Source organism: Aythya fuligula, chromosome 1, assembly GCF_009819795.1.
Source record: "Aythya fuligula isolate bAytFul2 chromosome 1, bAytFul2.pri, whole genome shotgun sequence".
In the NCBI taxonomy this organism is placed as follows: domain Eukaryota; kingdom Metazoa; phylum Chordata; class Aves; order Anseriformes; family Anatidae; genus Aythya; species Aythya fuligula.
The window spans coordinates 205,434,458-205,451,203 of NC_045559.1; the positions used below are offsets into that span (position 1 = coordinate 205,434,458).

Genomic DNA, 16,746 nt, shown 5'->3' on the forward strand with positions numbered 1-16,746 from the left:
GCTTCTCCGCCACCGCTAATTAGTGCCGATGGAGCCTCACCGCTAATTAGTCCCTCACGGTGGTAGGGTCAACGTGAGGGAAATGCCACAGCGCTCGAAATTGCGTTTTTATCCCCAAATTTAGCCTGGGAAATGGGAAGGGGGTCGGGAAACGGCAGCTCCTGGAGGCAGGAGCCCTGCGGGGGCAGCAGGAAAAGCCCCAGCAGGGTTTTTAGCTCCTGGGATTTGTGGCCGTGGTGGTGCTGAGGATCCCAAAATCCATCCCCTAAAAAGCTGCATTTGGGGTTTACGCACGGTGGGGAAGGAAAAGGGGGCTTAAAAAGGGGGAAAAAGGGACCCGGCTGCAGTCACAACTCAGGGAAGCAGAGGCTGAGCGTCCTCCAGGTGGTTTTGGGTCCTGCCTGCCGTGCTCACCCCACAAGCGAGCATCTTACACCTTCAATACCCACCCCCTGCTCCTCTTCCTTTTGGGGTCGGCGTGGAAAAAGGGGGCTGCTGCTCCAGGCAGCCCCCTCCCCGCCCCGTTTCTTAAAGATGTGGGAGCTGGGAGGCACCAGGGCGCTGTGCTGGGAGGGGAGAGGCTGCCAAGCCTGGGGCCGGCCCAAATTTACCTGGCAGCGCCCGTCTAAACCAAGAACTGACCGTGCCATGGGACGGACGCTCCCCGTCTGACCCAGACCCCAAAGAGAGAGAGAAAAAAGAGCCGGAGCTTTCCAATGAGACAGGGATTTATTTAGTTCAAGCGCTAAGGATTTCGTCGTCGTTTCATATTATCAAACAGAGCTGAGGTACCAGTGACATTCCGACATGAAGAAAAGGAACCTTTTTTTTTGTTGTTGTTTTTTTGTTTTTTCCCCTTTAGAACAAATTTCTTCCACTACTCGGATTCAAGACAAAAAGTGAGGGATGGGTAGCCGCAGAATGGACTGTACAACAATCAAGCCAGAGCGGGGAGGAGAAAAGAAACAGAGCAGAAACCTTCGCTGTTTTTTTTTGTTTTGTTTTGTTTTGTGTTTTTTTTTTTAAACAAAGTCGTCGCAACAGAAGCCTGGTCCCATGGTCCCTACCGGCCATGCTGATGGAGCAAAAATCAAATCAGAAGCCAAAAAAAAACCCAAAAAAAAACGAAGAGACAGATGGCAGGAGGCATCAGGGCGCAAGCAAATTGCAGACTGCTGCTCCTGCGCTCGCTTGGGAGAGGTTTTTATTTTGGGAAGGAGAAGGGCAGGAGGGAGCCCTGCTGTCGCCTTAAGCACTGGCTGCAGGACCAGCAAAATTGAAACCCACCTGGAGGTGCTGAGCAGACCTCGGGGACCAAAAATTCGTCCTCGTGCCTGCAGCCACCGCGGTGTTGGGCGCAGCCCCTGCAAGGGTTTTGCTCGAGGGTGGTAACGGGGACGCCTCCCGAACCTGATCACCAAAACCCACATCCCCGAGCCAGCGCCCTGCAAACCCAGTGCTTAAAGCTCAGAGCTGCGAGGAAACGTCGGGTTTGGGTTAGGCCAGAGCCCAAAAAAAAAAAAACAAATGGAAGTGGTCGTGGAAAGCAATGGAAGGACCAACGTGGGGAAAAAAAAGCAGCGAGATGGATGGTTTTCGCACAGTTAGGAACAGGACAATACAGGAAAAGTAGCCAGGTTTCCTTCCCCTCGAGAGTTTCTTTTAAATAAAGAATGATCCTTGGTCACATATCGTCGATGTTTATTTCAAGACATGCCACGTCAAAAATAAAAGCACTTCCACATCTCCTTCTGCCTTTCGCTTATCGGTGTGCAGAGCTGCTCTACACCCAGGGCAGGGCACGCGCCTGGCGTTCGTCTCGGGATTGAAGAACTCCAAAAAGCTTCCCGTGCCCGTTTCCCGGTGAAAATCGATGAGGACGATTCCCTTCCCTTCCCCGGTTGGTAATTTTAGGTGGTAGAGGGGCAGAAGGGAACGAAGGAGGAGCCTGAATATTCGCTTGCCATTGTTCCCGGAGTGGCAATCGCAAGCCAGGCTCGCCCCAATTCCTTCCTGCACTGCGACCCAGCCGTACTCGCCCAGCAAACAAGGTATTTACAAGTTGTGTTTAGGAACTTACACAGCAACTTCACAATGACTAGTAAAGGTTAAAAGGGTGCACTTCGAGCGTGCTCGCTTCTCTGTGTTTCATCGGGTAGCTACATCGCGCAACGCCAGCGAAGCTCTACACGGATTCCTCAGCAACGAAAGGGAAAAAAAAAAAATATATATATATATATACTGGAAATCGTAAAAAAAAAAAAAAAAAATTAAGCAAGGAAATAAATATCGAAGAAAACCGGTTAATTGTAAGCCTAGTTAAATAGGAAACTAAATTACTCGTTATTCACCCAAACTATACAGCTCTAGTGAAAAAAAAAAACTAAACCCGACTCGGAAGACGGAACGTAAAAAAAAAAAAAAAAAGCTAAAAAAAATAAATCAAGGCATTAATCTGCATAACCGTAAGTTGGTTTCCATCCTACAAGTCCCTTCCTTTCCCTCTACGCTCTTCCAGCTACGTTTCTGCGTGGCCCAAGCCCCCTTTGGCCGCCCCTCTCTCCCCGTCCCCGCCTGGCCTGGCGCCGCTCCGTGTCCCTCTGCCAAAAGAAAAGGGCCCCAGGCAGGGCTCGGCGGCGGCCCCCAGTCCTGGGGTAAGGTTTTTTTTTCCCCCCTTATCTTTAAAAAAAGAAAACTCAAAAAGCAGCAAACTCCTTCTCCCCCCAGCCGCGGCTGCCCCGCTCCGCTCCCACCCGGCGGGCAGTCACCGTTCGGTCGGTGGCTCTACCTAAAAGGAAAAAAAATGCTCTTTTTTTTTAAAAAAAAAAAAAAAAAAAAAACTCATCTTGCACTCCAAGCCTCTTTTCTTTTGTTTCCTGCAAGTGTTTCGCTTTCCACCTTTCCCCCCCTCACCAAAAAAAAAAAAATCCCTTCGCAAGCCGGCCACCCCCTGCGGGACGCCGCCTCGCCACCGCGCTCGCCTCGCCTCGGCCAGAACTAAAAGCTCCCGGCAGCCCGGCCTGCTCTCAAAACCCCCCCCCAAAAAAATGCTCCTGGGTTTTGGAAACCCCTCGGACTACCCTGAAGGATTTAGAGCTTGTTTTTAGTCGCCGTTGTCTTTTATTAGGGGTTAAGGCCAGCGTTTGCTTCACCCTCCGCCTGCTGCCTGGCCCTCGCCGGGTGTTTGAGGTTTTTGCAAGCGTTTCTTCCGCACCTACTGCTCGTCTAAGCCCAATTCAAAACTTCCTGGGTTCCCACCGTTTCAAAGTGCAATCTCGTTAACATATTAAAAAAAGGAACAAATATTAAGAAATTGTACCTATTCTTGTTTTTTTTTTTTTTTGTTCTTTTTTTTTCTTTTTTTTTTTCAAGTTATAACTAGAATACGCTGGAATATTTTGGCTTTTTTTTTTTTTTTTCTTATAAATAAATGAAGACACTGACATTTTTTCTTGGTGTGGGTGGGTGTGGGTGTGTGTGTGTGCTTGTGAAGCTAATAGATCATCTCCACGAGACAGCCAGCGATGATGAACTGCAATACGTTATTACTGAAAGGGGAAGGTTCAAGCCAATATTCACACTGCAGTCAATGAAGAGTAAAAGGGAGGGGAAGCTGTGATGTTCTGGAGAAAGGGGAGAAGCCACGTGGTATTAGCAGGAGCAGCCTCCTTCACTGACAGGCTGCTCTTGAGGCTTTTCCAGTTTGATGTCGATCACTGGAAGGAGTTACGTTAAGGCAAACAGAGTTCAGCTCGCTCTCCCTACCTGGTTTTTGTTTTTTTTTACTGGGATTTTGGGCTCAGCGCCCCCCGTTTCCCACTACAACGCTTCTTTGTGCTCTCAAAAAGACCAGTTTCAAACCAAAATCCACGCTGCAGGTTTCTCTTGTCCTGGCACCGTTCCCACGAGATGTTTAGGGACACAGCAGGGTCAGATCCCATCCCAGAAAGCCCCCGGGGTCCTTTTTTTTTTGGAGGAAGCTCACCTCTTAAACTCCTGCTCCCCTACATTTCGCCCCAGCTGGGCAAATAATCTCTTCTCGGGGCTGTCTGCACCCAACAGGAGGGGTTATTTTATTTATCTAGGGGTTATTTTATTTTATATATCTATGTCTGCACCCAGCAGGAGGGGTTATTACGAACAGGAGCCCTGTTTGTGTGGCTGCTTTAAACCTGACCATGTGCTGAGAGCTGGAGATGCTCAAAACGAGCCCTGGCAGCTCCCTCAGAGCACAGGCAGCTCGAGATCCTTCAGCTCTGTGAAAAAAACCTGAGGAAAATCCCCCCCCTAATCCCAAGGCAGCTGTTTTGGAGACGATCTCGTCGAGCTTTTGCTATCTGCAGCCCGCAGGATGCTGGATTCGAAGCGCCCTGCTGAGCCTCCCGTGTAGGGACCGGTGATCAAACCCCGACAGAGCGATGCTGCAGCCTGCCCTCATCCCCTCCTTAACGAGGGTGGCTGCTCGTTAAGCTTTTGGTGACCTGCCTGAGGAAATAGTTTTGGCAGGAGCCCATCTCTGGCTCCTCCACCGCCTCTTTTCACCAAAAAGAGGAGAAATTTGTAGCCCAGCAGAGCAGAACGTGGGAAGAAGCTCAGGAATTTCACCTTCAGAGCTACACCGAGCAACCAGGGCCACTCCGCTTCATCTCTTTGTACCAAGCTCCTCCACATCCAGCCTGTCCCAAACCCACCCAAATAATCCTTTTTGGCTGCACCCCTCTGCACCTTCCCATCCTCCTCCCTTCAGTTTTATCCAGCCGTCCTCGTTTTCACACTCCCTGCCTCCTTTCCTTCACCCCAGCAGCCTCCAACCCTTACCTGTCGCCCCTGCCTTCCACCTCACCGAGCCTCACTCGAAGCTCGGGGGCTGTTTGCCTCGGTGCCCCTCTTTTTTTTTTGGGATGTCCGTGAGCTGAGTGAGGCTTTCACCCCCTGTTGAGGGCAGGGAAAGGATACTGTCTTCTCTACTTTTGTCTTGTGTGCTTTCCATGCCAGGCAGGGCGGCTGCCACGCGTCGGAAAAGCTGAAAAAAAAAACAAAAAGACAGGGAACAGATCAAAACAATCGGACTTTAAGATGTGCACCCTGCTTGATCCAGCTCAAACAAAGAGCTGATGCATCCTTCCGTCCTGCTGGCACCACAAAGCCTGGCACCAAACATAACCTTTATTCCTCGTGAGCGGCAGAGCAGGGTTTTGTTGCCGGAGATGAAATGTTGCAGCCTGCGAGCACCAAACCTTTCAGCACTTCTGCGTTTCTGCTGCTTGGAAGCCTGATTTCTGGCACGGATTTATTACCCAGACCCCAAAACTTGCCCATATTCAGCCTTCGGACCCCCACGGGGCAGGATTTGTAAAGGCAGTGGCCAGGCTGGCACCACAAAAACATCAGAATAGGGCCCACAAGCAATGACAAACCCCAAAGTCGCCCTCCAGGCTCCGTGTACGTGTGGCTCAGGCACCCAAAAGTCAGAAAAAACACCTATTTTTCCAGGAATTTCTCCAATCCTTTCCTAGCACCCTCAGCTTTTGGTATCCTCTGCATCGTTATCCTGTTTCCAGCCCCAAGATGGGTGTAAAACAGGACAAAATCAGGTGCCAGGGGGCTCCTGCAACCCCACAGGAGTCAGGCACTCACCCACCACTTGAGCACGGTCCCCAGCGATTGCCATCATCTCCCTCAAACCTGCTTGGGAAACCATTTCCAGCATCCTCGCTCTTTTTTCCACCAGCAGCAACGCACCGAAATTGAGACCGAGCCTAGATTATGGGTCTGGAGGAGCCAAAACTTGGTTTATTTTGCTGATTCCAGCTCAAATTTCAAATGATTTCAAAGCTCAGCGTTCCCATCCAAGCGTCACCCAGCCTCGACGAAGAATTTAAGCAAATTCAGTGAGGAAATAATGCAGATGTGTCTAAATTCCAGCTGCTGAACTGTCTTCAGTAAATCCCCCAAGCTTTAATAAAGCTCCCAACTCCACCACGTGTGGGTACAGAAGGCTCTGACCCTCCTCCTTTACTGAGCTCTGTCCCTAAAATGACTTCTACTCCCCAAATAATTCGGTATTTGGTGATCTCAAGTTCATTTTTATGGACTTTGTGAGGCCCCCCCCATCCGTTTTAAGGATGGGTATGGAGGTTTGGCAGAGTCCCGTGCCTGAATGAGGATGCTCGCTCCACATCTCTGCCCTGACAGAAGGAAAAACATCTCACGTCTCTTCTGCTTGGAGATCCCAGGTGGAAACAGCACTGCAGAAAATAGTTTTGATCACGTTTTTCAGCGGGGACATCACCGTTTGTGCCCCCTTTTTACAACGCCCAGCACCAGACCTTTAAAAAAAAAAAAGCCCTGAGATGCTGGGAACCAAGCGGAATTACTGCATTTAGACAAAACTGCTGACAGAAAGGCTGTTTAAAATAAAATAATCCTTTTTTTTTTTTAAACATTAAGGCCAGGAATAAAATCGATGCCTTTAGCTGCACTTCTCCCCTAAATTACTCGAGTAAAAAGAGGAATTTGGCAACGAGGAGAAATCAACTTTCTTTCTTATTAACCTCCTGCTCATCAGCCACGGCATAGGCGAACAAATCCAATTAGGGGAAGTTTAGGATGGGCAGAAAGCTGCCTTTCTATTTAGGGACCCCACTGCTCCGCAGGACCCACGCCAGCTCCCTTATCTCCCTGGAAAATGTCACAGGCCATACACAGATATAAGGTGGTGTGCACATGCTTATATATTTGTGCATGTGTTTGTACACACAAAACGCACGTTTTGGTGAGGATTTGGGGTTTTTTTCCACAGCAGGAGTTAAATGCAGCTGTCTGAAGGCCTGAGAGCCACACAAAACCTATTCCCCAGAGCCAAGGGAGAGAAACACCTCCCTCATTCTCATTCCCCAAGCTCTGCAATGCTGAATAATTCGTGCCCAGCAAGCAGGCAAAAATCAAAGGGTGGGGGAAAAAGAGCCGAGCTGCTGGATGCAGGCAGCTCGGTGAAAAAAAAGGGTTACTCGTGGGGCCACGGTCCTTCAGCCGTGAGAAAGTTCTCCTGCCAAAACCCAAATGCAGCCCGGGGCTGTTTGAGAAGCGTGAAGTGTGCCAGGTACTGCTGGAAGGAGGCCTCCAGGGCTCTCCCTCTCCCCTCTCCATCCACAAGAGAGGGAAACCAACCCTGACAGATTCTGGGCACCAAGTCCCCAGACTAAGTAACGGGAAGATTCCCCGAAATCCAGCACGAATCTCAGCGTCTCAGCGTCAAGGCTCTCCTGGATCATTCAGCTGAAACCCAGAGGATCCAAAATCCAATTTTTTTCCCCTCTATCGCACCTATTTAACCCCAGGACGATAATATCACCGTTTTCACTCTGATTTGTCCTTTGACACCCCTTCCCTGCAGCCAGAAGGAGCAGGAAGCGTCCAGCAGCTCGGTGTCCCTGTATGTTCAGAGGTCCAGCAGTACAGGAGGGCAGCACGTCCTCTGTTGCTGGAAGATCCTGGCATTGAAACATGTGTTGGTGCAACCCACCTTCTAAAGCCAGGCAATAAAACCATCCTGGATTTGTGGGATGCCTGCAGCGAGCTCAGAGCTCAGCACCCTTCCCTCCTCTCAGTGCTGTTTTCCTGCAGAAAAGGATGAAGGAGAAGCCAGAAGCAGCACCCAAGGTCAAAAGTGCTGAACGAAGGCCAGCAAACCAGCGCCACAGCCAAGAAAGTGAAAAAAAAAATCATGGCCATTATTTTCCCCAAGCAGGACAAGGAATTAAATTTCTTCTGTGTCCTCAGTGGGGTAAATACTGATGTGGAAACCTTGCAGGCAGCACTGGGCAGAGGAGGAAGAAGGGCTGCAAGTGATTTCTTCAAGACTCAGGCACAGAAGTGACACTGGAACTCACACAGAGATATGTGCTGGAGGATGGGAAGCGAGGAGGCTGTGGAAATGAGTGAAATGAGATGAATCTGGAGCTGGTAACATCAAGATGTGCACATCCAGCACCGCAGAGAAACCTAAAGCTTAATATGAAAGGGTAAAGATTCAAAGAAACAAAGAGCAGAGGACTGGGGATCCAGCTCCATCCCAAACCTCCTGCACGAACTCTCACTGTGCCGTTTGCTACCTTTAAAAGAGGGCCGAGCATTTAGGGCCAGGAGATGGATGTTGTGCTGGGAGCCATCAGCATTTTATTGAGTTTTCTGGGCTGTCCGGGTGGGTTGTCGGCGCTTCACTCAGCAGCCTGAGAAGTTTCAATACTGACAGACAAGAGCTTTGCAGGGAAGGGAAAAAAAAACAGTTTGTATCTCAGAAAATTGCTGAATCCTAACCCATAACCTAGTGGACAAAGCGATGGCTTGTCGCTGGCCCAAGATCCACCTCCACATGAATATTTGATAGCCAGCACGAAGCGATCGTAATTTGTACATCAGCGTGACTCGTTAAACGTGGAGCCCTTCCCAAATAATCTGCTAGGAATTAAAAATCCCAGATGAAAGTTACCTCGGGCGGTAAATCAGAATGCATTACGGAACGATGTTATCACGTTATGGGAAAGCCAAACCTGCACTCAGCTCATTAATGGAAGATTTTGTACAGGTTATGGGAAGGGTACACGTTCTGCAGCTGTCCCCACGCTTTCCTGTTTCATTGGGGAAGATTTGGTTGGCAAGTTGGTAAAATTATTTCACACTGTTCAACAGAGAAGCTGCAAAGAAAATAAGAAACTAGATTTCTAGAGGTATTAAGCCTTATCCATTGAGAATTGTTTCAATAACTGCCTAGTAAACTAATAAAAATGGAAGTTTCAATGATTCTACAGGATAAAATAGCTCTGAAGTTCCTAAAAATCACAGTCTATGCCTGCAATACGGCCACTGAAATTTAGAAGGAAAATCCACTCGTCGTTCTTTTTCAGCAAGTCCTCCCATCTTTTGTTTTGATATCTTGCAGGGAATAAAGTCACTGAAAATCTGTCTCCTGCCCAATTCTGACAAGCCCTCACGCTATGGATTGTGATGCAGCGATACATAGCAGCCCCGAGTTTTTTTGGGGTAATACTGCTGGATGTTAGTGAAGAACAAGAACTGCCTCTCTGCACACCCAATTTGTGATTTAACAGAGGGAACTCACCCCCAGGTTACTCACCAACACCTTTTTTTTTTTGCTGGAGCTGAATTACCAAGCCTATTTCCTTACTGATGGAGCCTTACAGCATGTAACCCGGCAATTAAAATCAGGCATAATTTGTCTGGACCTCCGTTACACAGCCACGAATTTTCTCTGGAGAGAGTGCGAGTGAGGCCCCAGCTACCGAAATGGCTTTATGTTCTGACAAGCTCATTAGCACAATCCCTAAATGGCTTCGGCACAAAACCCAAGGAGGTGAAGTTGGCTCCTTTGTAACGTATTAAATGCAGCTCCCGTCCTCAAACCAGGCAGGGGAGGCTTTACAAAGCACAGGTTTTATTAAATTACAGTATTTTGTGCTAAGTTGGACTACAGGCATGCTAGATTTTCCCCCTCACGTCTCAAATCATCAGGTTCCCAACCCAACCAGCATCGACCAGCCCCCAAAAAGCCCCAAGCCACCTTTTCCAGGCTTGGACACGCTTCTGGGAACGTGGCAGGGGCAGGGCAGCTCCCTCAAGAAAAAAAAGGAGCAGAGCAGCAGCAGCAGCACTCCTCTCAGTGCAACTGCTCCCAAATACTCCCAGCAAACACCAAGGGTTGCAGCAGGAAACCGAAGCCTTAATTACAAGGCAGCCTTTGTGTCGTGGCATGCTAATTGGTGGACCCCCGGAACCGAACGCTTTTGACGCTCGTTAATGCACGGGAAGGCAGCGCCGAGTTAACACTTCTAATTATTCCATTAGGTGGGGAATCGTTTTGCTGCTAAGACACAAGGTCAAGGGACGTTTTAATAACAGACCCTTTAGTCCCAGCTGTAACATACACTCAAAGTGATTTACAAACCTGTTTTAGCAGCTCCTCACAAAATCCTGTACACGAGCTGCTTGAGTAGCTGCATCTGTACAATAAACCCCCTTCCAACCTGACCCTATGATTTTATAAGATATAGATTTATATTTTTTACCTAAAAATCTATGCAGACACATGCACGTGCTCGCTCTGTGGTGATACCCAAGGGTGAAAGCCTCCTGCAGCTTGCAGTGGTTATTTCCTCCTGCCATAACACCGCCTGCCAAACGCTTTAGTGGTCATGGGCTCCAGAGGAGAAATTGCCAGATCAATGAAAAAGCAGCACCCTGCTGAGCTGGGAGGGATGCACAGCCCTGGCTGCGTATTCAGGAAGCCCCAGTAAGCACATTTGCTGACATAACTAACAAGAAACAAACAATTCTGTCATGTAAACACCGGATCAGTCGTGTAGCGTTTACTGCTCTTACCAGCTCGCTTTATCTTCGTTAAGGCAACTGATTAAATTCTGACTTGTCTCGCAGCACAAACCCCGAGTTGCGCTGCTGTTGCATCAGCTCACGAGACATCTCCCTGCTTCCCCTAATTCAAAAGCAGCTCATCAGCTAACGAAAATAAACAGCTTAAGCCGTCCAAGAGCATTTGCTCGAGCCTTCAGTGCCTTCCAACAGAGCAGGAACACCAGCTTACACTGTCTCCGTATAAAGCAGAAGCATTTTAATCCATCACACTCCTCCTACCTCAGTTTGTCCACGTTCATTCACCGAACAGGCTTTGGTTGGTGCCTGAATCTGTTTGATCTAGACACCGTTAGGGGCTGCATCAACAAGAATTTGGGAAGGCGTGATGCTGTGCCCACAAAGCTTCTTCCTAAATCCTTTTTTCTAAGAGGAAAGAGGTTCCACGTCATTTGCTGCAAGGTCAGGGATCCTTCAGCCAACAATTTAACTCCCAGATCCCTCCTTTTGTGTACAAACTCCAAACGTCCCTCCAACACCCTACACAAAGATGTCTAGGAGCAGATCTCATCTCCACACTGGTGTGCACTAACAGAAGATGTCTGATGCTGGATGCAGGCACCACGGCACTCACCTGTTTTACGTTGTATCCTGCTTTTGCACTAGTTTCGATGAACATTACATTCAGCTCTTTGGCTTTTCTTTCTCCTTCCTCGATGGACACTTGTCTGGGGGAAGATAACACAGAATCAGAAAAAAAAACACCTCGAGAATTAAGGTTGTTGTCTTTAACCCAAGGAGAGGGCTCCTACGTTCCAGTTCTCAAAGCATTTCCCTGCACACAGATGCCACATTTTGAGCATAGCTCTGCACTAGGATAACCATTTCATCCCATTAGATGGGCTTCAGCAGCACACCTGGCTCCCAGAGTAAAGCAGCTGAAAGGGAAAATGAGACTCCTGCAAGCCCCTGCCCAGGAAGCTGTGCTTTTATGCTTGAAAAGGCAGCAACTGGAAGACTTTGACACCCAATAACTATCATAAAATTGCAAACAACAGCATTATTTTAAGGAAGGACCAAGCAAAACCATCTCATATCAAATCACTTTTTGCTGTTTTCCCCCCACCTGGGTGTCCCACCCATTAAGCAGTCCGCTAAATCTGGAGAAAACTTTGTCTCAAGAGCTTCCGAACAAAAATCATGAGGAATCTGTGCGTGTGTGTGAGTTTGAGAGAGAGAACAGTTTTTAATAGGATGTTTATAGATTTTATATAACAGATTTTCTAAATCTGAAGGGTCACAAGCGAAACTACTCTGAGAAAACGTGGATTCCAAACAAATACAGAATACTTCCATTACTTCCAAATACAAATACTTCCATTTCATGCTTTAGTTTTATACTTTTATGGCTTTTTACTCCGTGTTAGCAGTACCATAAACCCAGAATAAGCAGAGTACACAATAAACAGAGTACACAGCTAAAGCTGAGGATGCTTATCTTCTAATAAAAGTATTTAAGTCTGCCAGCTTAGGAAAACACCTTGTAGACCTTTAAATGGGAGGATTACTTGCACCTATCACTTGTATCAGAGCAAATTTATGAAGTCTGAGTATTTGTAACCACTTCAGCTCATTCATTCACTGCTGCAGGTTGCTTTTAACGTTCTGTTCTCTCCTGACACCCGAACAAGTGGGTCACAGTTTCTCACACTCATTCATAGCGCTGTGCTGCAAATCTGGGCTTGCCCAAAAGAGAGGAGTTTAAAGATCTGGGTTTATCTAATCACAGCCACCTCCAGTTAAAACAAACTTGTTCATTTGGGAAGGAAATAGAAGTGTTCCTTTTAAAATAATCATCTTGGAGAAAATAGCATCAGGCTAAGAAAAGCATTCAAAAGAGGAGTTCTTCCTCCGTACCTCTTATCTGCTAGATCTGTTTTATTTCCCACCAGCATGATGATGACATCGCTGCCCCTTTCCGTTCTGACATCATCGATCCATTTTGTTGTTTGCTGGAACGAGTTTACATCTAGCAGAGAACAGGGGAGAGGATTATCACTGCAGGTATTCTTCACGTTTCGCTGCTAACACATCTCAGTCTCATATAAAAGCTTTGTTTTCTCTGGAATTGGCACAATAAGGTGATGAAGAACCAGCAAGCGAGACCCTACATGCCCCACGCTGACATGTAGGAAAGCTTTGGCAGTAATTTCAGATGGGCTAACTTCACTCCCTGGCTTGAAATTCACCTCGAAATAACAGAGTTATCCATAACTTGGTCTTGACAGCATCTAAAATGAGAAGTCTTATTGCTCTTTTAGACCAGTTCCCATTTTGTTTAGCTGAACAAGAATTTTGTGTCGATTTTTGTGTAGAGATCGACAGGATGGTGCCCCTCATCCTAAACTGCTCATGACTTCGGCACCTACAGCAAGAGGTTCTTAGTTTCATTGCTTCTCAAAGTTATTTCATATCAGCTATGGGTTTGTACAGCTTAATTGCTTCTCACTGGCTAGGTTTAGGGTTCTCCCTAGGAATTACCAGGGTTATAAAACCCTCCTAGCAACTCCTGCACTGCTGAAAAACGAGTTCCAAACAGTTCCTGATCATTAGCATGGAACAAGAAAGACAAAATTTAACGTATCCGTAATAACTTTTTCTTAACGACACCTCCTTAAAAGAGGGAAGAGAATATTAGGAAAGCCACCCTGCTCTGAGGAGACAGCATGTTAGTAAAAATAGTTTCCTTTTCCCATAAGGAAAACTGCCCCAGAGCCCAGCATTTGCCAGTTAGCCACGCGAGAGCATCCGAGTTGCCTGCGTGGCTTTCAGCACTTAGAAAATGGGGGCTCTGCAGCAGCTCCCGACAGTTATTGATTTTTTTTAATGGCTTCTACTGCATAGTAATATATTGCACGCCAGACAGGCGAGGCTTGATCATCTGCCAGCGTCTTCATTTGTCTCTTTACTACTCGGTAATATTGAATTTGCTAGGTTGGTAAGAGAAAAATTCAAGGTTCACGGCTAACTTGCAATTTTAGCTCAAGTGAAAGCGCTATTTTTAACAATTAAAGATTTTATAGGTAAAGCCCTCATTCCTGCTATAATCTTCTAATATTTATAAGTCAAAGGACAAGCTCTTCTGCATTTGTATAGATCTAGGCCATCGCTCTCCATCAGTTCTGGTTTGGAACTGGAAATGTCTACAGGTTTAATTCCTCTAAACCAAATTTCTGCTCTTTTAAAACGCTGAACCCTACTAAATCAGGGGGCTCTGGACTGAGGGGAGGGACAGAAGGAGAAGAGTTGAAGAAAGCACTAATATTTTAGTTCACAAAAATGTACATACCTTAGTAAGAAATGGAAGAGCAGTTGTTAAAGGGCAAGGGCTCAGGGGTTAAAGTCGCACAAATTGCAAAACGTGGATGATTGATTCGAATGAAAATGTGGTGTTAATGCACTTTCCCCCCAGCCCATGCCCAAACCTCGTGGGGAGGGGGGGGCAGATGGAGTGAAGCAAGCTCGGGCTACCAGTGCAAAGTCTAAATGGAGAATTCAGACCTCGACGGACACGACTCAGGTGTTTGGGACCAAAAATCAGAGGTCATACCGTGATCGAAAAGCTGATGAAATGGGGTAAAAAAAAAAAAAAAAAAAAAGTGCAACGAGACCAGCCAGGACTCAAGGCTTCGGGAGGATGTGAGAGGAAAGGGTTACAAAACGAGGGCGTTCGTGGGACAGTTCATACATTACAAGAGGGTGGCTAGCTTCAAACTGAAGGACGGTGAAAGAAAAGGTTTCCTTTGTCATGCCAGAATGAAGAACAAGCACATGGCTGTGATAGGACATGCAAAGCTAGGCTAAAGGATGGAAAGGGCAGAGGATTAGAAATGCAGAATTCCCCCCACTCACTTGTGATATCATAAACAACAACTGCAACAGTGGAGTCACGAATGTAGCTAGGAATCAAGCTCCTGAACCGTTCTTGACCTGCTGTGTCCCATAATTGCAACCGTACCTAACAAAATCAGTCAAACAAGCAAGAAAAATAAGAAAAAAGGTCAAACCCAGTGCAATATACCTACTTGTGATATCGTAAACTACTACAGCAGCAGCAGAGTCACGGATGTAACTGGGAATGAGGCTACGGAAACGTTCCTGACCCGCAGTATCCCACAGCTGCAACCTGATCTGTGGGTGGGAGAAAATTAAAAAAGCCAAACTGCCACTAAAAAATAAAAAGAGTAAATAAATCGCACTTTTTGAAAAAGCCCAAGGGAAATATAAACTCATGCAGGAGATGACTGGGGGCTGGGAGCAGCTGCCAACTGTCTCCTCCTTTACAGAGATCTCTCCCAAGCACTTGTAGTAGCCAAGCTGGCGTGGTGTGTGCACCCAGCTGCCCTTTCTGCTGCCTTATCTCTTCAAAAACGTTTCCCTTCCAGAAGGGGAGAGATAGGATTGCTCAGCTTTCAAAGGGAAAGGAGCAAAGAGGTAACTAAGGCAAATAATATTCACCTGCAGTTCTGCCTACGCAAGGTTTTCATGCTCTGCTGCTATCCTCCCTCGGGACTCGAGCACGTAACTCTCCAACAGCCCGGTTGCTGGTGGAAGAATCAGGCCCCACACCCCATTTTTAAAGGAAAAAACCTTCAGCTGCTGTCAAAGCACAGGAAAAGCTACTAACGTGATTTTTTCAGGGAGGCTAAAACGCTAGTTACGCTCTGTGCTTAAGCCCTAGCCACGTTTTAAATTAACATGCACACAGATGAGGTTTAACGTCTCTTACCATCAGGGTTCTGAAAGAAAAAGGCAAAATATCCTAAAAGCAACGTGTGCGGAAGGATGTGCAGGAGTTGTTTTGCTGTGGGAAGATCAGCTCTCAGCACTGAAGCCCTTTTAATGCAATCACATTCGTTGTGGGCTCAGACAGAACCGTAAGCTTATGCAGCCCTGCTCAGCTTGCTTCTGCGAACAGCTCAGTGGCTGAACTGAACTCCTTAACGAAGGGAACTTCTTAATGAAGGATCCGAGCTAATTTTAAACCACAGACTCTCTTCCAGAGAGCAGTGATTTCATTCATTTCGGGAACTAGAGCTGCAGCAAGCTAAGTAACAGGAGTAATTTGTGGGTTACTACTGAAGGCAACCTTTTTCCATTTAAATAAGTCAAATTAAGAACTAATGAGCCGGCTACAAACCGGCAACATTTGGCAAAACTGCGCTGTATCCTTCAAAAGCTGAAGGGGTTAAGTGTGAAGCGATTTCCCTGCACAGCTCTGTCAGTCTGGAAGCAGCTGGTGGGTGAAGGCTCAGCGTGTCCTTCCAAGCGATCCCAGAACCGCGCGCGCTGCACCGTCACAGCAGATGCTGATCCTCGCTCCTACTGTACACAGAGAAGTGCCAAGGAAAATCTTACTCACTGTTCGATCCTCCAAATACATGGTTTTCGATAAGAAGTCGATGCCAATTGTTGCCTGGAGGGAAAGAAGAAAAAAAAAGAACTTCAAATGAAGCACCGGAATAACCGCAGCAGTTTGCAGGGGAGCGAGCATTTCTGCCACAACTGGAGTGGATCTGCAAGAAAAAAAAGGGTTTTCTTACTTTTAGGATTCATTTAGGAATTTATTTAATATCCCTAACAGGTACATTATCTTGAAACACAAAAGTTGTTCAGCTTAACCTCAACTTCTTCTCACTGGCAATTTAATCCTCACAATCATGTGGGGATCAGCAAGGATTCTTGTAGAAGTATTTTGGTGTCCATCAGCTGAACCACGTACCTTCCTTTTAAGCCTTTTTCCTCAGGTGGGCAGCTTCACGCCTGCTGCAGCACGAGAGCACACACCCCAATAATTTATTAATAATGCTCAGCTAATCCTAAAGCTCACTGCAGCACGACTGCATCCAAGCTGCTAGACACCAGTGGGAGCTTCGTGTCGAACCTCCAAATGTGTTTAAGAGAAAGAAAAAAGAGGAAACCACAACTAAGTGCTTTCAAGAATTGCTTTTTAAATATCTTCTCCCCATATTTCACAGCTGCATTGAGCAAATCCAAGCTCGAAGGGGTCGTTTGCATCAGGGACACAACTGAGCTGAGGCTAAAGGGGTGCCCAGGATTTAGCAGGACACCGAGCACCTCAAGCAGCTGCACCCTCAGCAACATCAGTATTTATTGAATCAAGTGAATTGATTAAAAAAGATAAAGGGCAAAGTGTCAGCAAGGGCAAAGAGACTTGAGGCTACTTCCCTGCACTCCCATGATGAAGCAGGATTTTCTAAAGGAGAGTTTATTTTACTGTTTATGCTTCATATTGTTAGACTTCTATTATGCCATCATTATATATTGTTATTATTTATT

The 16,746-nt window shown here is 46.9% G+C and overlaps 1 protein-coding gene across 2 annotated transcripts in view; it reads right to left on the minus strand.

Moving 5' to 3' along the window:
* Positions 1–3,464: 3,464 nt before the first annotated feature.
* RAB6A (RAB6A, member RAS oncogene family) overlaps positions 3,465–16,746 on the minus strand; it is a 44,512-nt gene continuing 31,230 nt past the window's right edge. Inside the window, exons 3-8 of one of the 2 annotated variants that reach the window (XM_032180560.1) lie at positions 15,809–15,862; positions 14,472–14,577; positions 12,304–12,415; positions 11,021–11,114; positions 4,957–5,023; positions 3,465–3,716 (exon numbers count right to left, since the gene is read on the minus strand). In XM_032180560.1, the coding sequence (XP_032036451.1) occupies positions 3,652–3,716; positions 4,957–5,023; positions 11,021–11,114; positions 12,304–12,415; positions 14,472–14,577; positions 15,809–15,862 (498 nt within the window). In that variant the 3' untranslated portion in view covers positions 3,465–3,651. Of the gene's footprint in view, positions 3,717–4,956; positions 5,024–11,020; positions 11,115–12,303; positions 12,416–14,298; positions 14,405–14,471; positions 14,578–15,808; positions 15,863–16,746 lie in introns of both variants that reach the window. The other variant, XM_032208306.1, reaches the window with a different exon arrangement.